The sequence below is a fragment of the Diaporthe amygdali genome (genome assembly GCF_026229845.1).
Source record: "Diaporthe amygdali strain CAA958 chromosome Unknown NODE_66_length_86194_cov_61_089297, whole genome shotgun sequence".
NCBI lineage: Eukaryota > Fungi > Ascomycota > Sordariomycetes > Diaporthales > Diaporthaceae > Diaporthe > Diaporthe amygdali.
This window is the reverse complement of record NW_026517086.1, coordinates 62,417-86,194: the sequence shown is the minus strand read 5'-3', so window position 1 is coordinate 86,194 and position 23,778 is coordinate 62,417. Positions and strand designations below refer to the sequence as shown.

Genomic DNA, 23,778 nt, shown 5'->3' with positions numbered 1-23,778 from the left:
ATGGGCTCTGAACAGGGGCACAGAATGGGCTCTGAACAGGGGCATAGAAAGGGCTCTGGACAGGGGCACAGAAAGGGTTCTGGATCACAGAATGGGCTCTGAAGAGGGGCACAGAATGGGCTCTGAACAGGGGTATAGAATGGGCTCTGAACAGGGGCACAGAAAGGCTCCCAAGGACGTCAGATGCGAGGTAATGATCACGATCCATAGGCATGCGGTGTATAGAAGCAGCTAACGAAGAGAGGCACTTCTGTATTCTTGGCTTGCTAATAATTGGGCCCACTCGCGAGCTGTGCATTGCCAGCTGGTACATCGCTTAAGCTGATGGCATTATGTGGGATCTCCTGCACCGTTGCAATGATAGATATCACGTCCAAGCGAAGACAACTATTATCAGTGGGCCTGGAATAAACTTGCGGGCCGATCCGTAGCACTCTCCAACAAGTATCAACCTCATCTGATGATCTATCAGTACGAGATGTTTGCTGCCCGCTAGGAGGAAGTTGGCTTTAGATCCGGGGACTACACAAGGGTGGATAGAGTAGACGATCAACGTACGAGTCCTCGAGGATGGTACCTGCTGAATGGCCGTTCCTCACACTGTGCGTCTCCCACCAAAAAGGTGTAGAGGTGACACTGCAGGCAGAGCAGGGAAAAGGGCGGGCTGGATCCAGTCTAGGTCAAGACGCAGCATCGGGACTTTCCCCTCTTCAGGGTCCAGCTCTCCAGAGCCTTGCCAGCAACATCTGCAAATGACTCCAGAAATTTACCTGTGGACTTCTGTCTACTTCTCGTGGTAGCTCAAGGCTCTCAACACGGGCCGACAGAATCTCCAAACGCATCTGTGCTTGAGAGCAGAGAGCAGTGCGCAAGCTCCAACACAAATCGACATCCTGGTTTTAGGCGCCTGGCTGCTACCATGGCTAGAAGCCTAGACACCGAGCAGGATGGCCAAAATGCTTTAGACGACTTCAAACGCGAACTCGAAAAAGCCCAGAGATGGTCAATCATTGACGACCGTCGTTTCATACTCGCCAGCCGAATCGCAAACTGGCTGCGAACCTCACCCGACGGTAATGCACCAGACAGCAGCACCAATGCCAGGCGCATCCTTAAAGCCCTGTACGGGCCCAACCACGGCCGGCCTGACGAGATCGATTGGCTGCTCATACACATGGGACAAGACAACAAGGAATGTTGGCTGCGGATATTCACAATTCTGCTACAGATGGAACACAACGGTCAGAACATGGGCAAGCATGTCAATGCTTTCTTCAAGCAAAAGATCTTAGATACGTCTATAGGTCACCTCACAGACAGCTCTTTGTGGGACATCTTTCACCAAGTGGGCTTTGACCTCGCGAACTCCAAGAGACTTGCCGCTGAGTTCTCGGATCTACAATGGGAGCTTTGTACACGAGAAGCATTCGATAAAGTATTTGGGCGTTTCTACGACCATGGCAGTAAAATGATAATACCAGTGACCAGGAAGGTCTTACTGAAGGAGGGCGGAACGGGGACGCTATATATAATCGAGGTGCCGAGAGAGTGCATCCCCCATACCCTGGCCAAGGAGATTGAAGGCCGGCATTACACCAGATACAACGAAGATGGAACTGAAGGAGAGGTCAGTTGAACGGGATGCGTAGGAAAATACTACCTTGGCTGACTTCCGATGACTGCACAGGTTCGACAATTTGCTCTGAAAGTGCTGAGCCAGCAAGAACCTTTCGAAGACGAACAAAAGGCTTATCAACATCTCCGAAAGGAAGACGGAATTATACGATGCCTTGGAAGCTGGGTGATTAGACTGAGCGCCCCTAACACAACCTTGAAAATGCAGGAGTATTATCTTTTGCTCGAGTATGGGGCGTACGATTTGAGCGAGTTCTTTTCCCTCTATCCAGCGCCTAGCACGACAGAGGAAATTCTACAGTTCTGGGAGGCTCTCAGTCATCTGCTCACAGCTCTTGGAAAGATACATAAGTGCATGACTTCGACCACTAAAATACTCTTGCTTGGGTAAGAAGGAACCATTTGTCTGGTTGCATTCCCCGCATCAATACTAACTGCAGAGCCTGCAGATGGCATTGTGACATCAAACCTGCCAACATCATATACTGCAAAGACGGCAGAAGGAAAGGATGGAAAATTGGCGATCCCGGTTTTGCCACGTTTGCAGAGGAGACCCATGTCCGTAAGCAGGAAGGCTTGCCTGTTATCCAAGGGAAGGGAGGCACAAGTGCCTATGGTGAGCATGTCGACCCAATATCCAACGTCTGTTACTAATGACTTTCCAGGCGGCCCAGAATGTTCGGACGGCGGTCAAGCTCCAGTCTCCCAGCGCTTCGATATATGGTCTCTGGGCTGTGTCTTCTCTGAGGCTGCGACTTGGGTTGCACTTGGCCATCGGGGCATGAAGCTATTCCAACTTGTACGGAAGTCAGGCCAGCTCGGCGATGATAATAGTGCTGATCAAAGCAGCAACCTCGACACCGGAAGTTCAGTCAGCGACATTGACGACAATTCATTGACGGCGATCAAAGGTCTAGATCGGTTCCACGACGGGAGCAAAATATCCTCGACAGTCAAAGACTGGCACGCACACGTCCGACAAGCACTTCGCCGTTGTGATCCTATAACAGAAATGATTCTACAAATTGTGGAGAACAACATGCTGCAAGCTGATCCGAAGCAAAGAAGTTCCGCCTTTGAGTTGGCTGAGAAAGTCAGGTCCTGTCTTGCTATCGCTCGAAGCAACGCAGAAAAGACCGTCATATACAAGCTACCAAGCTACTTCAAGCATGCTGTCAATCAGGAGCAGCAACAAGAATCACGAGTTATTCAAGACCGAATGGCCCAGGAAGGCTCAGAAGAATGGAGATACAAGTACAGGTCAAAAGCGTTCATCGAGGCAACGAAGGAACCTCTCCTGGCAGGCAACCAACTCGATGAACATAGAGGATCTTACTATCACACCCCCTCCAGCAAGAATAGTTTGCAACGGCCCAACACCTGGTATACTGGATTCGGACGCAGTTCGAGGAGTAGTGTCTTCGAGCCAGCCCCTCTTCACATTAAACAGGACAGCTTGCAGCCTTCACTTGGTGTTGTGCATGTCGATTACATGCAGGCAAGGAGACTACTTGAAGATGCAGGCTGGAATTCTGGTACACTTCAAATTCCACAGAACTCTGAGACGGCTGCAGAAACCATCAGCTCGCCGCAAAGCCCCCAACAGATCACCTCTGGGGACAATTTATCTTCGTTGCGTTCGCCGCAAGGTCCGACGCACCCTGCCAGAACAAAGTCAAACAGACGCATGTCTCTTGTGCGAAAGCTGATCGGCATAACTTCCAAACCAAAGCTCTCAAATCCTCCAAGCTCATCAGCCCTTTCACCAAGAGAGACTGTTCCGACACTCGCAATATCAGAGCCAGTGACAGCTCAGCAGGCAGAAGGCGGAAGGAGAGGCCGTGAGAATTCCGAACACTCCATTCACCGCTACGAAACGTTTGACGCGTACTTCAAAGGAAGAGACATTGTAAGCTTACCGGCCCCGGAGTTTTTAATATTATGTATACTGATCATGTTGCTTCCAGGTTTTTCTAATTGACAATGCGCCCAGCATGGCGGAGCATTGGATTTACGCGAGGGAACTTCTCTCCGTTCTCGTCGCTTTTCTTTACGGACAGGACGATGACGGCATCGATCTCTATTTCACATCGTCCAGTGAGCTGGTCGGCACCTTCCATGAGCCGAAACAATTTTTCCAAGAGATGAACAATCATTGCCCAAGTCATGGCTCTCATCGAGAATTCAAAGCTGGGCAGACTTCGATACAAGACCTACAATCTGACTTCATCCCGTCGGATTCGATACCTAGGGCTACTACTACTTCTACGGCATCATCCAATGAGGTGAACGAGAACATTACCCACGTACTCGACGGAATTTTGGGGAATTGGTCCAGTAACTTCATCAAGAAGGAGAAGAAGAAACTCACGCTCATCATTCTGACCGATGGAATCTGGTCCGGGGTCCGCAACAAGGGAACTGTCAAGGGCGGAATTGTTCACGCTGTGGAGAGGGCACAGAATCAGGGGGCGCTGAGAAAGCAGATCGGGGAGCGAGGTCTGAGTATCCAGTTCGTGCGCTTCGGCCACGATGAGGAGGCCATCGCCAAACTTGAGCATATGGACAACAACCTGGAAGACACTGACGGCCAGCCGTTACCGTAAGTCACTCTTCTGCGTCGCCAAGCCTCGCCCCGGTTTTTTTTTCACTCCCTCGAATCCAGTGTTAACACTTCATACCACAGAGATATTATCGACCACGAGCCAGCCGACGGTAACATTTTCAAAATGATCCTGGGCAGTCTTGACTCAAAATATGACGACGACGACACTCAGACCATGACCGGCGATGGTGACGACGACCGGCAAACTGTTAAGACCCTGACCGAGACGGACGACCGCGGCGAGCAGGGTGACTTGTTTGTGGAGGCAGCTGCGAGTGGTTCTCTATCACATAGCAGCTCGAGGCGGATTAGTACGACTGGGAGGTCCGTTGCAGAATCCGGGGCGGTATTTGATCGCCCAAGGCAGGCTCATACTATACAAGTTGGGCACATGTCGAGGCAAGAACAGTCTCGTTGATGTCGAATAATGACACATTTGGACGAGGCAGCTGGTGTATGAATTTCTCCAGTGGGTGCTGGTACACATCTACGAATTACGAATATGATACCCCTTCAAAATAAGAAACATTATTACACTGCCGTGCGGATGATATCGTCGCCCTAGCGGAATCATCCACAAGCTCACCGAGTCCGAATGCTACACCGAATTGTTGTGATGTATCGGCATGATTCTCCGACCCGAACCTGCAATCTTATGAATGATTGACAGTAACGTAACCTCACAGTTGTCTTCACTAGTATTGCTACCCGACGACGGGGAGAACGCCGAGCCTAAGCACATGTTTAGTTCCGATATTGCGGAGCCCTCCGGTGTTGTATTTACGGACCCTAGAATAGAAAAGACCGCGAGTTCGGGAGAAATTTCTAAATCCCGCCTGAAACATACTAACATGCAAGCAGAACGGCCGGAACAAGGCTCGTAGACCTATTGCCCTTGTTGCGTCGCAAGAAGGATGGTCACCACGAGACGGAATCCAAAACACTTCCCCTTTCCGGATTTGAGGCGGCGTCAGCATCCCAACCTCACACGTACGGCTCTGTCAAGCGGGGGACAACTTTTTACCGTCCAACATCAGAATGAGTCGGGACAGCAACAGTCAATACCTATATAATGATAACCTGAAAGAGTTGTTAACTGTTCTGAATGCGAATTAACTTTATCATTTGACGGTCAGACTGTCCGTGCAGATCTACCCGTGAAGCCGACCCCGCGGATGCTTCCCTGACCGCTAAAGCTTATTCTTCTGGTCACTGACCACCGAGTGGCTGGGAGTACGTAACCCCCTAGGCAATTTAAGCTCACAAGCATGCATGAGAAGACAGGCCAAGGTTGTGCCACACCAATGAGCTGCTATCTGCCTCCGATGCCCAGTGAAGGTGACCGACGCCGCGGATCGACCTCCCACAACGGGCGGAGACTCGGTTAAAACAAGACTGTTGGTACTCCGCACCTTGCCAGCGTTCGCCCATCGACTGCCGGCGGTCTCATCGGTTCATTGCCCCAAAAGCCCACTGATCACATCGTTCGAGAATATCCAATTGCAATCCCTAGATCCTGGATCAGTTCGGTGCGAAAGTCGATCGACCTGGGTTGTTGTGTATGCTCGTTCTGTGAATAGATAGGTAGGATGAGTGAGGTCGGCAGTGAAGATGGGTGAATCAGCAGCTGCAGCAAAACGTCGTACGAGGCGCATACCAGATGAGCTTCGGAAAAGGTACGGAGGTGCCCTGTAGTCCCACGCGCCATTCTCTCCCGGACCCAGAAAATCTGCTGATTCTAGATCCAGGTCCGCCCAGAGTTGCGACCTTTGCAGGAAGGTAAGAAATCAGACCACTTTCAAGCTTTGTTTGCCAGGGGATGAATCATGATGGTGAACGTCGAACCACTCGTGCATTTGCTGAGTATCACTTCGCTCGAAGCGGCGTTGCAAGTGTGTTATCGAATCCAATAGCATAGATTGCGTCGCTTGCAAGGGGCAGGGTGTCTCGTGCTCGTACACCCTTCCACGGAAGACGCGCTTTTACGGCTCTTTGGAGGATCTAAGTGATAGGTGAGGCCCGTCCCACTCCTTCAACTAGGGCTGTCATAGAACCCTAAGACCTCTGTGTCTTCTAGATACAAGTGCCTTGATGCCATCATCCGCGGCGCTTTCCCCAACCAGCCGGTGGCCACTGCCTCTGATCTCATCCAGCTTGCTCAGCGTCTGAAGATTGATATACCAGACCTGTCGTCGGATGACGCCGATACGTTCGACGTGCTGTTGAGGGACAGCTCTAAGACTGGTGATGGACTGTCAGCCTCTGAGGCGCAACCAGGTCATCGCAACAGCGTGGACTCCGGGTTTCACCCTATAAGGCAGGGCGATGGCCAACCTGATATTAACCCAGACAAGAAGGAAGACCCAGCCTTCCAAGACCAGAAGGTTGGACTGCTCCGGGACACTTCTGGACATGAGCACTATATTGGTCCATCAGGAAGTCTGCAGTTCCTTGACCAGCTACGCAGGTTACTGATCTCCCGAGAGAGCGAGATCTCGACTGGCCACACAAACCAACATGCGTCTGATGGCACGCGAGATGAAATACCCCAGTCACTTGAGGCTGAGATCCAATATAACGAGGATCCAGAAATAGCGAAGCGTGCCGTTGTACAAAGTCATGATGCGTCTCCGCTGGAGGATTCGTTATCGCCCCAGGCTACTAGTACATCCAGCTCTGGACTAGCACCAACGGACGAGATCCAAGAGCTTATGGATCAGATCCCAGAGCTTGAATTAGTTGAGAGTCTTCTTCCTTTGTACTGGAATAACGTCCATGAAGACTTCCCACTCTTCCATCGAGAAAGCTTCGAAAAGGAGTACGATGCTTTCATCAGGAATCGTCGTCAGTCCGCACAGTATCCGTCGACCCTCGGCGTGACCAGGCCGGACCATGGCTGGATTGGTTGCCTGCAGATGATGGTTGTCTTCGGGTCTCTGTCGAATGTGCCTCACCATCATGACTTGGAATCCAAGATCCTGCAAAAGCATTGCGTTGATGCCACACGAAAACTCCTCCCCCGAATCGTCACCAAGTGCTCGCTCTCTGGCGTCCGGGCTCTGCTGCTCCTCAGTTTGTTCCTCCACAATGATAACGAACGAAACGCTGCCTGGAACCTTGTTGGTACGGCGACTCGAATCTGCTTCGCACTTGGACTTCACAGGAATGACACATCAGAGCTGTTCTCACCGATCGAGAGGGAAACAAGAAGGCGGGTGTTTTGCACACTATATGGCTTCGAACAGTTTCTCGCCTCCAGTCTTGGAAGACCAAGTGGTGTCAACGATATCGATGTTCAAGTTGTCCATCCAAGTGGGGCAGTACTCAATGGCCGTCAGGATAGTGACGATTCCCTTAGCCTAATGACTTTGAAGCTGAACAGGATCTTGTCCACGTCTCGGAACCCTCGATATGCATCCGCGTCGACTGCACAGGCTCCACACGAAGCACACCAGCTATCGGTTGACGAGGTTCTCGCGTCCCTGAAGGTTTGGAAAGCAGAGTTGTCCTCTCACCAGGGACTAGATGTACCTGTTGCCACGGAAGAGGACGACAAGCTGCCGGTACCTAACGGCCCACGAATGGAGCTCAGCGAGCTGAAGACTCTACTTGGCTGGCGCGACCTACCTAGCCTCCGTGCTCTACTTCACCTTCATATCCAGTACCACTACATCTATATCCTGGTCACAAGGCCATTCCTGTTGCGAAGCATAACAGCAAGCGGGAGAACGGGGCACACCGCGGTTCATGAACAAGGTTCTCACACAACAATCCCGAATAAGTTAGGCCAATTCTCGGACATGTGCTTCCGGCATGCCTGCCAAATGGCTCGCCTTCTTCTGCTGCTTGACTCATTTGGTCTCATCCACGGAGCATCTGGACTCGACGTGTTCTTCGCATATTCGGCGGCTATGATATTGATCCTCCGATCTCTCAGGCTGGACCCGAGTGAACAACCGTTCCTTACGAAACCAGAGGATGCGGCTGAGGCCGAGGGGAAAATAAGAAAGATGTCTGGTCAACAGGGGCTACAGGACCCCGACGAGAAGTTACTACTCGTAGCCTTGCGTGAGCTGGTGGTTCGCCTGAGAGAACTGGTGATGAGAGTGCCAAAGTCCAGCACCATGGAGCGCTTCGCGCGCGCCATGGTCACGTTCGAAGAGAACGCATACCACGTCAAGGTCAAAGCCGACCCAGAAGACAGCGAACGGGATTTGCGGTCTTCCTTGTCACAGGCTCATTTCGGTAGCAACGTTTCGGGTCCTAACCTCTTGTTCCGTGGGCTGATGGACGCAAGTTATGGCCCAAGGCCTTCGAATGAGGTTGGCGGCATGGATCAGCGAATGCACGATGGCCCGGTGGGGATGATCCACGATCAACAACAGCAGTTATTTGAACATGGATGGGTACTGCCCGCACCGACAATGGGCACATACAGTAGCCAGGGCAGCGGGCTGACATCATTCGATTGTTTGCCGGGATTGAATCCATGGGTAATGGGCGGTAATCAGACAACACAACAAGGAACGGACATGCCAATTTATGGATGGGAGGACCTGGAGTCTATGCTTGGGAATGGGAGGAGTAACCTGCGGAAATTTTGAGAGGTCAGCCAGGCGATGGTGTTGTCGGTTGCGAGTTAAATTGGAAATGGAAACACGTTGGACACGGCTGATAGGTCCGCTCGCTAATGGTTTGGTCAGTCTTGCTGGTACATCTTGCTGACAGGCTCCCTTTCCATAGAATGCCTTTAGACTACTAGGTCGCTACTGTGTGGGAGACTAGTCTTTTCCTAATTTCAGTTATGGATCAACTCAAATCGACTTGAACTGTGCGCTTAAGTAATGTCACGCTGAGCGGACTGACTTACACGAGGCTGAGGATTGCTTTATCGAGTCATTCAGGGATATGCCTCCTGAGTGTCCAATTGGGGAAAACCTTTGTGCTGCTACCTAGCACTGGCATGAATAAGACCACCAGTCACGGTAGGCTTAATTTTGAAGAATGTTCTCGATTGTCCCATGCGCTCTACCAACGACCCGTGACCTTGATTTCAAGCGTCTCCCGCCCCTTCACGTCGAAGGATTTCCACTTCCCGATTGAAAGGCTGTCCCAGTTCTCTTGGACCCGTTCGGCGATCACTTCTCCCTAAGCTGTTCGCCGCCACTTGAAGAATCCTCGTCAATCGTTCGTTTAGGCCCTTCAAACCAATACCTGCCACCGAGGCCGAAAGGAAGTACCCAGCCAACCAGGCTTACAATCGTGACGATTGCAATGCAGATAGGGGCATAGTTCAGAGTTTCCTTCGCACAAATTAGTCAGCCTTGTCATCAAAGATGCTATATAAAGACCCGTCTTACCGCTGTGACTGGATACAGTTGAGGTAGAAGGAGCACCACGAAAAGGAACATTATGTAAAGCACTGAGATCAATCCAACAACAACGCTATATTTCCCGAGATTGAAGTGTGCCGGCTGGAAGTCGCGCCTCCCGATCGTGTGCCGCGCGGCAATGGGGATGAGATACGAGAAGTTGGTCACAATGGTAGCCGTCGCCGTGATGGCGCTGAAAGCAACGACGGATCCGATAACAGCACAGGTGATGGCAATGCTTAGGAAGAACACCAAGAAGGCCGCGTGGACCGGGATCCGGTTCTTGCTGAGCTTTCGGAAATACCTCGAGAAAGGCAAGACGCCGTCCCGCGAGATGGCAAAGGTCACGCGCTGGGCCGACATGAAGCAGCTGGCCGTGGCGCAGGTCGAGTCGAGCCAGAAGAGGACCAGGAGCGCCACGGCACCGTCTGCGCCGACGAGCTGGACCAGGTACTCGGCCCAGTTGTTGGAGTAGCTTGCTGAGACTATGCCGTCGAAATCTTGCATGCAGAAGAGGACCATGATGAGGGTCTGCGCGGATCCTTTCAGCGGACAACTTCGTTTTTACCTGTGGAAGATCTGGCACTACTCACCGGAACGGACAAAAGCCATGCACAGAGCGTAGCTGCCCACATGCCCTTCGCGACAGTATCCGATGCTTCGTGCGTCTCTTCGGCGAGATGGGCCGAGGCGTCGTACCTAATGAAACAATTTATTGTGAGCAAAATCGTCTTGAATCGAGTCAACACAGGGAAGTTTATCACTCACCCGTAGAACTCCCACGCCCCGAACAAGATCCCAATGGTCCAAACATACGCATCGGAGGCCTCTTTCTCCGACCCTAAATTGATGCCATTATAGAACTTGTCAAAGACCCCATCGGCCGACTGGAACTTCCCAGCAGCCTTGATGGGAAACCAGATCCAGTAGAACGCAAAGAGGACGAAGAAGATGAACATGGCGAAGCGGAAGTAGAGCTGCAGCACCCTCTGCGAGATGACGTTGGGCAGCATCGCAAGCACCATCCCCAAGGCGGTCATGAGCCACGAGAACCAGCCCTGGGTAATGAGGGACGAGTCCGGGTACTTGATCTCCAGGGCGCTGAGCAGGAAATTGGTAGACCCCTGCTGCACGCCGGGCACGACGCAGACCCAGCCCACCCAGTTCCACCACGCCGTCATCCAGCTCAGCAGGCGGCCGTACCGCTTGCCGCCGAGGCGGTAGCTCCAGAAGTAGATGCCCCCGGCCGTCGGGAAGGCGGCTGCGATCTCGGCCATGGCTAGCGAGACGATGAAAGACAATCTGGGGGACAAGTTAGTCTCGCATAATCACTTGTTCCAGAGGGCGATGGGCTGGTAAATGAGCCTCGGAAGTACACGCATACCCTCCGATCATGGTCCAGTTTGCGAATGCGGCCTTGGGCCCGCCGGTGTACATGGCGAAGCCGAAAAGCACCGGCAGGCCCGAGACGAAGTTCATCGTGATGTATGTTGCGGACCAGTTCTCGAAGAGCCCCAGGTGGCGGAAGAACTCTGGTAAAGACTTTTCAGTGGATTTCCTTCCCCATAACACTGCGGCGTTCATCATTGACCAACCTTGTTTGTACCCCAGCTTCGCCAGGTGCTGCTCGTCTTTGGACAGCACCATTGTCTCCCCGGCCGAGACGTCCCCATCGGCGGACGACTTCACTTGAGACTCCAGCTTCTTGTCATCCATGGCTGATTCGGCGCGTAGGAAAAAAGGGGGTGGGGGCCAGTGGTCTTTCGTTATCAATCTCGAAAGCGAATTGGACAAACGAAATAGCAAGTGTCGCGGATTTCAAGAGGTTTCTATGTCCACGTGCGATCAGCCCCTCCGATCTACGAAATCTGGGGCTGAGACAATGCTGACAGCGGCGTAGAGTACATGTGCAATCTGTGTCATAGATTGACGGCCCTATGCCGCGATAAGAATGAGACATGGCCCTGCATGAGGGGCAATTGAGACATGGTTGCAGCGATGGGACAACGCTGGGATAGCAGTCGACTTATCGTGCTTTATCAGGGTGGCAGCAACTGACTGCCGGGAAATGTAGATATAGCTAGCCCGCAGGGCTCTATTGGGCCCAGAACGATTAAGCGCTTGGGTAGTGAGATAGAACGATGTAACGGCGTACTCAGCTTTCCGATGAAAGAAACATGTCGGCTCCAAGCCTTGTGTTTGCCACGAAAGACTGATCATTTGCATTGTGCATTTTCATATATCTTGACTTGGCGTAAGAACTAGAGAATAAATACCCTTGTCATGGTCACAATTAGTAGACATCATTGGACACCCTGTTGTCATTTTCCCCGGCATTCCAGCATATGGGATGGCCCGTGTATTGATGCATTTGTCGAGGGTTTGACATGAGTGTTCAGGAAGGTAGTCCTTTACATGAGTGTTAACACCTCCAGCATTGAGCCCGAATCACCAACCACACGGTGCATATGGGTGTCTGCAGAAACTTCTGCGAGTGTGACTGGCGAGAACTTCTTCCCAATAAGAATCCTTCTTTGAAAAGTAACCTAATAGCTGTTTGATTTCCTTTTGTAGAAAATAGTCGCGGAGAGGAAATGGTCATAGAGTTGAAAAAGTAGACTTGAAGGGTCTTTGATCAATACTCATTCTTAGTAACATTGATGTTTAGGTATAGATCTAAGTACCTACCCAGGGACAGCTTCTTCCTTCAAATTCAAATTCAACTTCACCATTTTCTTCAGTCCAAATTCCAATCAGATCAATCTGAACTGAGTTGATCATTTTTAACTTCCAGACACTGCAGAATTGAAAAGGGAGGACCTTGGCAAGGGAAAAGCAGGGGTTCTTTTTCGTCCAACCTTCGTCCCGAAGCATGAGTGCAATTCTAAGCAATTGAGAGGATAATCTCTTAAAAGTAAGGGTTCTTCCTGCCGAATTCATTTTCCACTCTAAATCCAGTCTCATTCTATATCCAATTTTATAATTTGAAATTTGCTTTTACTTGTGAAGAATTTATGAAGACATCGTAACTTTCAAGCTGAATCCCTTACAGCAAAGAACATTGGTGTGGTTATTCTGGATGAAGAAAAATGGCTATGAGGGCAGAGAGATGGCCTTGAAGTACATGGCCCTCAGAGTGACCAAGTTCTGTAGGGGCCTCTGTGCACGCAATGGAACATAACATTCACGAGAGCACCTCAGCATAGTAAGATGAATGTATACAAAGTGTTCATGGCTCGTCTATTCAAACCACAAGATGGGCATCGGCATAAAGCACAGGCACCTAAGCCGGCAACTCCTCCCTGTCCCTCCTCTTCCCACCCGCCGGGATCCCCCCAACCCCTTCATCGCTCGAGAATGACAACCTCGCCTCAACAGCATCATCATCGCCGTCCGATCCAACCTCGAATGCATCCTCCGACAGCCTCCCGGTCGAGGCAGGGGGCGACGCCTGCTGCCCCGGCTCGTGCTTGTACAGCTGGATGTTGATAAAAGCCACGAACAGGCCGACGTCGTAGGCGAGTCGCAGGGCGCCGCCGACGACGAAGGCGATCCAGAAGCGGCCGCTGTCGGCGAGGAGGCCTGTGAAGCTGGGCCCGGTGACGTTGGCCAGGGTCCGCAGGGTGCTGGTGATGCCCATAACAGCGGTGCGCTCCTGGGGCTTGACGACGGCGGCGATGAGGGCGGCGCGGGGCGCCTGGTCCATGTTGTTGAGCCCGACGCGCAGCACCAGCAGCACAAAGGTCAGCCAGCGGCTCTGGGCGGCGGGGAAGAGCAGCACGGCCGCGGAGGAGGGGATGTGCGTGAAGACCATGGTGTTGACCAGGCCGATGTGGCGCGACAGCGGGCCCGCGAAGACGGTTGACAGCGCGGCGCAGAAGTAGCTGGCTGAGATGACGTCGCCCAGGGTCGACTTTGGGGGGTGGAACTTCTCGTCCACGTAGTATGTCGTCAGGGACATGCTGACCATGCCATCTGCCAGTGAGTCTACCATCAGTAGAAACCACAGGGCGTACATGATAGAACGAGTCTCCTTGGAGATGCGGGCGATCTTGCTAGCCGTGGGCTGAGGCTTGGGCTCCTCCACCCCGTCCAGAGCCTGGTGACTGTCGTCGACAGTCCTGAGCTCCTGGTTATTAAGCAGGCCCTCGGCGGCCTCACCTGTCTCCTGCTCCTTGGTGATGGCAGTGGGCTTGAGCTCGCATTTTTTGGACAGCCCGAAAGCGGCCAGGGAGGCTGCGGCACCCATCAGCGCGTACACCGCGAAACAAGCGTGATAGGCTTCCAGGAGAGTCCAGCCGTCCCTGTCCTTGAGGGTCTCGATCATCCTTCCCGCAGCAGCAACGCCGCATGCAGAGCCGACGGCGGCGGTGGTGATGTACCAGGACAGGACATCAGAGCGGGTTGAGGGATTGGTCAGCTCTGACAGGACGGACTCCTCGATGGCCCTGAAGGGACCCGTGTCGCCGCCAGTGGCGCTGAGGACGCCGACCACGGCGGCGGGCAGGAGTACCCAGTAGTTGTTGCTGAGTGAGAAGGTGACTCCCGACAGGATCATGAGCAGGGTCCCGAATTGCAGGGTGCGGCGGCGGCCGATGCGGTCTGCCACAAGGGCGATGGCCAGGGAGAGCACAACGTCGCCGACGAGGGTCAAGGTCAGGAACAGGCCGATGCGTGAGTCGGAGACCTTGAGCTCGTTGAAGAAGAGGGCGAGGATCAGCGAGCTGGCGCCGTAGGCAAACATGCGACAGCAACGAGCGAAGATGACGAGCCAGGCATCGCGGCCGGTGATCCACAGCGAGGCGAGGCCGGACTCGTGATAGGCATACTTGCGGAGGAATGCTGAGGCGGAGACCATAATTTAGTCTAGTTATTCAGTCTCTCTGAGACGAGACGGGTTAGGAGGCACGGCCTGTGGTGGGGATGGCATATAATTAATGAGTAATTCATCGACATTCATAGGGACGGAGGAGCAGCAGGAGGAGGAGAAGGTGAAAGGAGGAGCCTTGGCGCCGTCCTCGTCTTGTCAGGTGAAGGCATGTGCATGTTGACGAAAGAAGAGAGAAATTCTCCGTCGGAAGGAGGCCGATGGCTGGGTCGTCATCTGCTCCTGCACTTGCGCGCCCTGCCCGCCCTGCTTGAATCGGCCAGAGTGCGGCCGCGCCAACAGGCTGGTTGCAGATTCCCAAGGGTCATCCTCTGCTCATGCTCTGCTTGATTCGCCATCTTGACTCGCCCTTTCCCTGTCGTCGGCGCCGGTGTCGGCAAGTGGGATGGTATTCCCCGCAAGTCGTCATCCGAACCCCGACCGGGGCTGGCCGGCAGTCACACGGAGCTGTCTGGAGCTGTCTCCGTCTCGGTTGCAGCTTGCCGTCTAAGAAGTACGGGCAAATTGAAAATTAAGCTTTTTGGCATGTGAGGTGTTGCATATCGTGGAGCTGAGAGACTTCTGCGCTTATTGACAAGACACATGTCATACCCCAGGCCTCATGTCTAGCACAATGGATGATGTGCTATCGGATATCATCTGAATTGATGACTTGCAGGAATTATCTCCTTGACTGTTGATGTGCAAGGGAGAGGAGTAATAAGGCTTGAGAAATGTGAGATTCGATGTGCTCAATTGGAGTGTCTCAAGGCTCGCGTGTCTTTTCTTTCTTTCTCAATGTTGTTTTTTTCTTTGTGTTGTTTTGTTGTCTCTGATTGCTGCCCCCCAGCCGCCAGTGACGTCGTCGTTACACACATGAGATCAGCAGCCTCCCTTTCGTTCCTGCATCTGATGGGTCAACCAGCCTACGTCATCCCAGGGACCACAACATCTCGAGATGGAAATGGCCATTCAGGGTCCTCCTCCTCTCTTCAATTGAGCTGACTTAACAAACTCAACTTGCTCTCACATGAAAACGGAACCAAACAGGCAACGCGTCACGAGAGCACCAAGTTTAATACTGACCACCACCGCTGACGAGAGAAAAACACACCATCCCGCACCCACAACCACCACATCATGGCTGAGATCGCAGCTGGAGCCCTTGCCGTCGAGCAGGTCGTCTCCACCAGTATCCAGGCTGGAGCAGCCGTCGCCGTCGCCAAACCTGCCCAGCCCTTCAAAGCCTCTCTCAATCGAATTGCCACCTCCCCAGCCGAGGACACCACGTATGTAACCCATTGACATTACCGCGTGATTCTACTAGCAGTATGTGCTGACTCTCCCTTCCCTGCAGACTAGCACTTGCAAGGTCCCACCACTCAGTCACCGTCATTGGCGACAAGGCCTACATCTTCGGCGGCGAGCAATCCAACGGGAAACTCTGCAACACCGACGTCCACGCTATCTCACTCCCATCCGACACGAAGCCTGACTCCGAGTACGCCTGCTATCCAGCATTCCCTCTCAAGGAGGCCACAACAGGAGAGCTGCTGGTCCCTTCACCTCGAAAAGGCCACGCGGCATGTGCGCGGGGCAAGTACGTCCTTATCCATGGAGGCAGTGACGAGACTGGCAAGCCAATCGACGAGGACGCTTGCCTGTGGCTGTGGGACTCGGAGACGCTGAGGTGGGCCAAGGTCCATGCAGCCACGCAAATTGGCAAGGCACTGGCCCCAAGGGAGGGACATAGTATATTCGTGGACGAAAAGCAGGAGTTCCTAGTCCTCCATGGTGGCAAGACATCGGGGTCCTCTGGCCAGGCTGGAGAAACTTGGCTCTACGACTTTGATGCAGTAGCCTGGACGCAGCTGCCTTCCTCCCCTGCCTCACCATCGAGCTCAGCCTTTGTCAACAACACTCTATACAGCCTCACGAGCGACTCGGCCTTGAGCGGGTCCATACACTTCCTGAACCTGGGACCAAACGCGACGGAGAGGGCGAAGCCCGACGCACTGAAGTGGGATAAGGTCGACTTCCCAGCCAATCCTCTCGTTCCCGGGCCCAGCTCAAGAGTCGGCGCTGCCCTGATCCCTCTGTCAACAGGATATGGACGGCATTATCTGGCTTACCTGCTCGGGAAAAGCGACACGCAGGGCAAGGAGAACGAGGACCACCCGTACTACTCTGATATCTGGTCACTACAGCTCCCCTCTCAAGGCTTCAGCATGACCACGGTGAAAGACGCCATCCGTGATCATCTCCCCGGTCATGTGGATTCGGGCGCATTCAGCTGGGCTGAAATCGAAATCGTGCCGACTGAGCAGGTGGAGCATGAGGGAAAGGTTCACCCCGGTCCGAGGGCTTTCTTCGGTGCAGGGCCCTGCCTGAATGGTAAAGGTGTTGTGTTCTGGGGAGGGGTCAATGCCAAGAGCGATAAGGAGGCTGATGGGTGGGTTTTGAAGGTTAAGTGAGGCTGTGAACCGCTGCTGGATTCAATGTGATTTCGGGGGGAGAGCATATGTGCACGCATTTCTTGATACTCTCTCATAACCAGGTCAACAGTCAGACTTACCGCTCCTTGGTATGACCGGCCAGTAAAAAATTCAAAACACATGACTACCCACGAGAGCCGGCCGATCGTTTCTGTGTTCCCATCAGTTTATTATCAAATGGTGATTGCTTCGTTCCTGTCATTATGCGGCGTGTTGTAGGGGTTTCAAGCACTGGCTCAAGTGCTGCTTCGTAGTGAAGCCGGAGGAATTAACGCGAAGAGAAAAACCCCTTTCTCAACAGAGGTATGTTTGCAATACTGCCAGTACCCTCCAAGATTTCTTCTGTAATACCTGTGACGCGGTCGTCGCTACCGCTTTTGTGATTAGCTACGTCAGCCGCGCCGCACGAGCGGCCTCGTAGGTCCTGAGAAATACGTAATTAGCAAGCCTCGCGGTATGTAGCTAAGCCAAACAGGGATCCTGATCGCCGCTGAAGCGGCTCAGAAATAGGACTTGAAGATTTCACCTGAGCAAACAATATCATTACACCTATCTAGAGGCTTGAGGCTTGTATAAGGCCCGGAGGGAGTTCGGTGGAGTGAGAGAGAGGAGGCCCTCGTGTAGGGCAGGGCAGGGCTGGATAGTGTTGGCTGGCGCCGGTCAAGTGCCAAGACCTGAAAATTCGATAATTAGGACAGGACCGCCCTCGGCGAGGTTAAATTTGCGTTATCAACAAGAGCTTGGATTCTTCAAGCCGCTAGTAGAAACATCGAGAGGTTATGGCTCGGTCTCAAAGGCGTGCGTCTGTAGAAGCTCAGTCGGTTCCCGCAGTTGTCCCTAGAGTGAGATTGGTGGTTTGAACTCATCAGCGCGTCGAGTGCGCCACTTGAACCTATCCGTATAGATGATGATGCAATAAAGTCTTATTGCTGACAATAGCTAGTTGCCGACAGTGAGACGAAACCTATACGCTTATACGCCTATCCGCTCATCCGCATCCACACGTCTCACCTGACAGCCACGACCAGAATTTTGGATATCACAGTTTTATTGAACTCGAGTCACAGCCGATGGAGTCATGGCATGGGTGTTTGTGAGATTATAAAAGCGCCGTCCTGCTCTTCATCTTGGCCATCGTGGTCTTCTCGAGACACTCCAGAGCAGTACCAAAGTCACGACGGGCATTATATTACACACTTTCCTAAGGCAAACGAAGAACGATCAGTATGAAATATTCGTCTATCATTCTCGCCGTGGCAGAGCTCATGACTCTAGCACGAGCCGCAGCAGCCACATCTGCCAGGTCCGCAGCTGCCAAGCAATGCGTCCAGCTCCAGGTGCCTGTTCCGGTCATCGCCAATAACTCTCGTCAGTCATGACCATTTTCTTGTGACTCACCTCTTGGATATTAATGTCGCGCAAAACTAGACTACGAGATGCCGCGCGTCGACAGTGGCATCGACGCCATCGGCTGGGAGCTCAACGTCACGGCGTGGTCCGCGCCCAGCTTCCTGGACCGCAACACCGGGCCAGTGTATGTGGACCAGACCTTCAACATCAGCGCGCAGCTCTGCGTGCCATCGGCGGAGGGGGGGCCTAAGGCGGGTTTCCTGCAGATAGCGACGCAGGGTCTGGGGTGGGACAAGAGGTAAGTCGATCCGTGAATTTGGGGAATGAATCCCACAGAGACAGAAAAGGAGAGAGAAAGTGATGTTCCCTTCCAGAAGATCTCAACTTTCTAACTCTTTCATGTGCTTTCGGTCGAAAAGATACTGGGACATTGATGTCAACCCACGAGAGAACTCTTACCTCGACGCTGCAATCAGCCAAGGCTATTCCCTCCTAACCTACGACCGCCTAGGAACAGGCCAGTCCGATGTCCCAGAAGACGCCTACGACATCGTGCAGATCCCGACAGATGTCGAGATCCTCGCCGGGCTGACCCAGCTGGCGCGCAGCGGCCAGCTACTCAGCTCATCCACCATCGTCGCCACCAACGCCGCCACCAACACCAGCGCCAACAGTTTCGCCGCGGCGAACCCACCGTCCAAGATCATCCACATAGGCCACTCCCTAGGCTCCTACATAACCAGCGGCCTCCTCGCCCGTCACGGCGACCTCTCTGACGGCTCCGTGCTGACTGGGTACTACCTAAACTCCCATCTGGGCCTCGTCAACGTGTCCTTCTTTGACCACGGCTTCGCGGCCGAGAGCGATCCCGCGAGGTTCTCGCACTATCCTTCGGGCTACCTCTTGTCCACTGGGCCGGAGAATATGCAAAAGCTGTTCTTAAGGGCGGGTGCATTCGCGCCTGAGATGCTGGATTATGTGGACGAGGTTAAGCAGCCTGAGGCAGTGGGGACGTATGCTTCTGAGAGCGTTGTGTTTGGGCCTGCTACGGACTTTCAGGGGCCGCTTCAGGTATGTATGATTGGTGACTTCTCTCGCCCCTTTCCCCATACTCCACTTTGGAAGTTCTTGTCGGTGGTTCTTGATGTTGATGATTGTGGTGGTGATGGTCTCCTGCAAAGCACTGACAAACTACCCCTCGAAACAGTTCATCACTGGCGAGTACGACTTTCCGAGCTGCGGCAGCGACTGCAATGGCATCGGGAGCCCAGAGCTCATCCAGGTACTCTTCCCGGGCGCGGTCAATCCGTCCTCTTACCTTCAGCCTAATACTGGCCACGCGCTCACGCTGCACTACAATGCGTCTGCCGGCTTCCATGTCATCTTTGACTACTTAACTGCGAATGGGCTATGAGATCATGCAGATGCCATTCCTGGCTTGGTGAGTGTTCGTGGCCCAAATTGGATATGACAGAGCTTATTGAACATCTGGCCCAGCTTAGACGGACCTGTTTGTATTTTTCCTTGTTTTTTTCTCTTTGGCTATGATTGAAGGTTACACTGCCCATGCGTGTGGGGGTCCATAGTTGAGTAACGCTAAATTAGTCACAACCACGGAGAATACATTAGAAATGCGTATTCTACCCATCTACGCACCCCAGTGCTATTGATTCTGTGTCATGGCATCCTGTCTGGGTTGGCTGGGTCACCCAAACGGATCCCCTGGGTGTCATATACATGGGTTTATAACATGTGTCTGTTTCGCTGTGGTCATTTTGCTGTAGCAGTTATTTTGCTGTGATCGTTTCAGCGTGGTTTCGCCGTAGTAAGTCACTCCGATGAAGTTATTTAAATACAGTAGAGAACTCTGTTATCAAAGACTAAAAGTATCTGGAAGAAAGGGTATTGAGCCAGTTACTAAGCTATTACTTTTACAAGATGTTGCCTTGCCCTATAAGCGGACGAGATTATAACTTTAATTGTCTCGCAGGATGGTTGATATATTACTTCTGTCCCGCAGAAACGAGGTTCTGTAATCACCACGTTGCAACGTTCTTCTGCTTTGACGAGGTAGACGCAACCGTCTTTTATTTGTAACCTCGGCGAGGCGTTTCATCGTCGCCCATGCTTTGGCAGTCTTCTTCAAGGCCCGGCCTCACCCACAAATCGTCATGGAGACGATACAGGAATAGCCCCGTCTCGAGATTCACCGCAAAGTCCATCACGAATATGACAATCTCTCATTCTGTATTGTTTTTACAAGAGCGAGGTATCTTCCTCGTAGGTTCTCACTGAATATCGAGACCGACACAAAACCTCGGAAGCAAGCAAACCTTTGAATGCCTTTTATGTACGCGGAATTTGCCGGCGGCGCGAGCAATCAAAGCCGCCATAAATCCATGCGGTCGGCGGCGGAGGCGGTGAAGATCCTGAGAAAACTGTGATTAAGTCCCTCAGTCCGCGCCTCCTCTGTATTCTCTCTGACTGAAAATGCTTCTCCATATGACCTGGTCATCATATGGTTTATCTGCCAAGGAAATCCTCGATAGAATGTGCTTCCATCTCGGCAGGGCGGCGAGCCCAAAGATGTCCGGATTTTCTGCCTTCCGCCTGTCGGAGGGGTGCCCAAGAGTACCTAGAAATGCCCTATACTGGGGGCTATCCAGACCATAGAGCGCTGCCGCGCGGGGAAGGAGCATTCTCCACCATGTGCATATGCGGTAGTAATTCTCGATCATGCCCTCTCTGCCCTCTATGCCGAGGAAGTGCTCGACCGGTTCTCTAACATCTCTCAGAAGCGCAACCGCGGCTCTAATCACCCAGCCAGTCTTGTTTTCGTCAACGGCATACTTGGTGTCGGCCGCAATGTCGAGATAGAAGGGGCCAGTTCTGCCGACCAAATCCACCAGAGATCCGCTGCTCCAATAGGGATTCACACCGTCCAATTTGTTGTCTTCAGTTCCGACATGGATGCCCCACCGAAGATCACCGTGATACCAGTTATGCTCACTCGCGATGATGAGATTTAGACACTGGATACCAGACGAAACGATGCTGCGGGATGTGTGCCACCGTCCGCTAATGACGTATGTAAATCAGCTGCTAGGTCTTTCCTCCAACATGATTCATGAATGAATGGCTCTGTAACAAGAAGGACTCAAAACGTGGGTGGCGATAGCCAGAGATGCATGTCACGTACCTCACTATTACAATGCCAATCGGTCTTGTGTCAAGCTCGGGGGAGGAGCCAAGTAAAGACTGCAAAAGCTCATTTAGCTCAGACCGCCTGAACAGCATCGTTTGAATGTTACCTTCGTCCCTCTGTTATACTGAGCCACGAAAGTACGTATAAGTTTGATCTCTTACTGGCTTGTCAGTAAACCTCGTCATCTGATCGGGTGTACTCCAGTAAGTCGGGCAACCTTTTCGACGACATCTGAAACCTTCCCAGTCTCATGACCATAGCTCTTAAGTGACTCTGGGGACCATGCAGACATTATTGTCGTACCATATGCGCAGGTGCTAGATGAAGAGAGAGGGCAGACATACCGGATAGCATAGCGTCATCGAAACGAGCGGAATTGAAAAACAGAATCAGAAACGGTCTTCCGTCATCATCGGTTGTCGGGTAATATCCCGTGTAATAGGAATACTCTGGCCGAATTCTAAAGTTCGAGTCGTCGTTGATCCGGCTGCGAAGGAACCGCACAGAATAATCAAACTTTGAGAGGTATTCTATTCCACTCAATATCATGTGAGCCAACTGAGAGTTAATGTAATGAAGCATTGACGAGAGGGAAATTCATATTACCTCTTGCCAGAGGTGGCGCATCGAGGGTCTTGGACCGCGGTAGTGGAACAAGATTGCCCGAGGGCAATCTACGTGTGAATTTTGTTCTTAAATACATCACCGTCTCATGCAACTCCTGGGACTTTTCCATTCGCTCTTGGAATGCGATTCGTCTCTCACGTATCCGCGAGGGTTTGATAGGGCTGTGTTCGAAGATCAAGGGGCAGTCCGCGATCGAGTGCGGCCACTTACAGACAGGGCAAGGTTGCATGATCCTGCTCCATATGTGACCCATCTTGTGCACCTGAAATCGGGCTTCCTGTTCTGCAACAGATAAATTCGACATGTCGTCCCAGGGCCATTCCATATCAAGCTCAGACGAACCACGTCCGTGCCTCGCTGGTTCGTCAGCGATGCCTTCCGTCTTGACCTGGACATGTTGCGAGTACGATCGGCTCAGGGGCTGCCGGTGAGGATGGTAGTCCAGTCTGGCAGACATGCAAGCTGTATAGAATCTGTGGCGTTGCGCGCGGGGATCGTGCCACGTTGCGTGCCCACGGCGTGATATGCATCTCCACGCCAATGGTCGCATCATCGAAAAAGCATCAGATGCTTCTCGCAGCTGACAGATATTGACCAAGATGGCTCACAATGATGATGATAGATTTGTGAAGACTGTCTTGGGGACAGATTTGTGGACCAAATCCACCAACTTCCTGCTGCATTTTGAAGTTTGATACAAGGGTTAGGGGTACTGTGACACCGGTCAAATTGCTCTTTGCTTACACTGCAACCACCCCCCTCCCAACCACTCGAATCCCAAAATCTCCGACGCCACAAACAGTCACTCGTGCCAGTGCATTGCATTGATCATCCTTTGTCATGGTGACTCCTATATGGCGGTACTCTAAATGCTCATCGTTACAATATACTCTATTTTGCCATGGTTTAAATAGGATTGTGAAACCTTCATTTCAATACACTGCCATGAACAAACCCGGGGCTGATCGATAGAGACATATAGTCTACAACACGGAACAAAGTTGAACCTCGTGAGGCCTTCCCACCACCACCCGGCCGCATTCACCCAGCTCATAACAACCCGCACGCCTCACAGTCTGGCCCCATGTCCCCACTGCGGCTCGATACGTAAAATGCCACCATACCGTCAGCCCGCCGCCCCAAGGGTCTCTTCACTATCAATCACCATACAATGTCAGCAAAATGACCAGTAGCACCAAGGAGCCTGTGTAGAACGAGAGACATAACTCACTCAGTTCCCTTGCTGGCCTCAAGCCCCTATGAGACCTCAGAGCTCAAGAGAGAGCAATATGCGGGGACGTTGCTCAAGTGCTCCTTGAACACCGCGAAAAGAGCGTCGCTTTCGGTGCCCCCGGATAGTGGCTCGTGCTCCTGGACCTCGCTGTCTCTGGCGAACACGTGCCTGAGCCATGGATCCGGTGCAAAGTGGGTACTGGGCTTCGTAGGGTGGACGACTAGGGGTGGCCGAGAGGTGGCCGAGAGGTGGCCGGGGATCACGAGGTTTCTTCCGAGATCTTCGTCGGATTTGCCATGGAGGTGTAATTCAAGATGTTTTCGGGGGTTGCCAAAAATCCCTTCCAGGTGGACGGCTCCCAGGGCTGCCTCCATGGGGAACAGAGTTG

General features: G+C 52.6%; 7 protein-coding genes across 7 annotated transcripts; 4 read left to right on the top strand and 3 right to left on the bottom strand.

Annotated features, from left to right (window-relative positions):
* Window positions 1-752: 752 nt before the first annotated feature.
* On the top strand, window positions 753-5,203 carry J7T55_000466 (uncharacterized protein; the record flags this gene model as incomplete). The annotated part of the gene is made up of 9 exons (XM_053136162.1): window positions 753-796; window positions 904-1,627; window positions 1,688-2,022; window positions 2,085-2,251; window positions 2,301-3,522; window positions 3,629-4,237; window positions 4,322-4,551; window positions 4,940-5,016; window positions 5,102-5,203. 9 exons carry the CDS (start codon window positions 753-755, stop codon window positions 5,201-5,203), a joined length of 3,510 nt encoding a protein of 1,169 aa, XP_052986262.1.
* Window positions 5,204-5,851: 648 nt separating this feature from the next.
* Window positions 5,852-8,844, top strand: J7T55_000465 (uncharacterized protein; the record flags this gene model as incomplete). Its single annotated transcript, XM_053136161.1, has 4 exons — window positions 5,852-5,916; window positions 5,989-6,019; window positions 6,122-6,252; window positions 6,318-8,844. The coding sequence occupies 4 exons, from the start codon at window positions 5,852-5,854 to the stop codon at window positions 8,842-8,844; spliced, it is 2,754 nt and encodes a 917-aa protein (XP_052986261.1).
* Window positions 8,845-9,268: 424 nt separating this feature from the next.
* J7T55_000464 (amino acid transporter) lies at window positions 9,269-11,328 on the bottom strand (the record flags this gene model as incomplete). Its single annotated transcript, XM_053136160.1, has 7 exons — window positions 9,269-9,388; window positions 9,499-9,543; window positions 9,601-10,143; window positions 10,206-10,311; window positions 10,381-10,914; window positions 10,997-11,144; window positions 11,208-11,328. 7 exons carry the CDS (start codon window positions 11,326-11,328, stop codon window positions 9,269-9,271), a joined length of 1,617 nt encoding a protein of 538 aa, XP_052986260.1.
* A 1,567-nt stretch (window positions 11,329-12,895) lies between these two features.
* Window positions 12,896-14,470, bottom strand: J7T55_000463 (uncharacterized protein; the record flags this gene model as incomplete). The annotated part of the gene is made up of 1 exon (XM_053136159.1): window positions 12,896-14,470. One exon carries the CDS (start codon window positions 14,468-14,470, stop codon window positions 12,896-12,898), a length of 1,575 nt encoding a protein of 524 aa, XP_052986259.1.
* A 1,149-nt stretch (window positions 14,471-15,619) lies between these two features.
* On the top strand, window positions 15,620-16,953 carry J7T55_000462 (uncharacterized protein; the record flags this gene model as incomplete). Its single annotated transcript, XM_053136158.1, has 2 exons — window positions 15,620-15,768; window positions 15,837-16,953. 2 exons carry the CDS (start codon window positions 15,620-15,622, stop codon window positions 16,951-16,953), a joined length of 1,266 nt encoding a protein of 421 aa, XP_052986258.1.
* A 1,247-nt stretch (window positions 16,954-18,200) lies between these two features.
* J7T55_000461 (uncharacterized protein) lies at window positions 18,201-19,738 on the top strand (the record flags this gene model as incomplete). The annotated part of the gene is made up of 4 exons (XM_053136157.1): window positions 18,201-18,342; window positions 18,403-18,622; window positions 18,744-19,395; window positions 19,532-19,738. The coding sequence occupies 4 exons, from the start codon at window positions 18,201-18,203 to the stop codon at window positions 19,736-19,738; spliced, it is 1,221 nt and encodes a 406-aa protein (XP_052986257.1).
* A 3,675-nt stretch (window positions 19,739-23,413) lies between these two features.
* Window positions 23,414-23,764, bottom strand: J7T55_000459 (uncharacterized protein; the record flags this gene model as incomplete). The annotated part of the gene is made up of 1 exon (XM_053136155.1): window positions 23,414-23,764. The coding sequence occupies one exon, from the start codon at window positions 23,762-23,764 to the stop codon at window positions 23,414-23,416; it is 351 nt and encodes a 116-aa protein (XP_052986256.1).
* Between the last annotated feature and the right edge of the window lie 14 nt (window positions 23,765-23,778).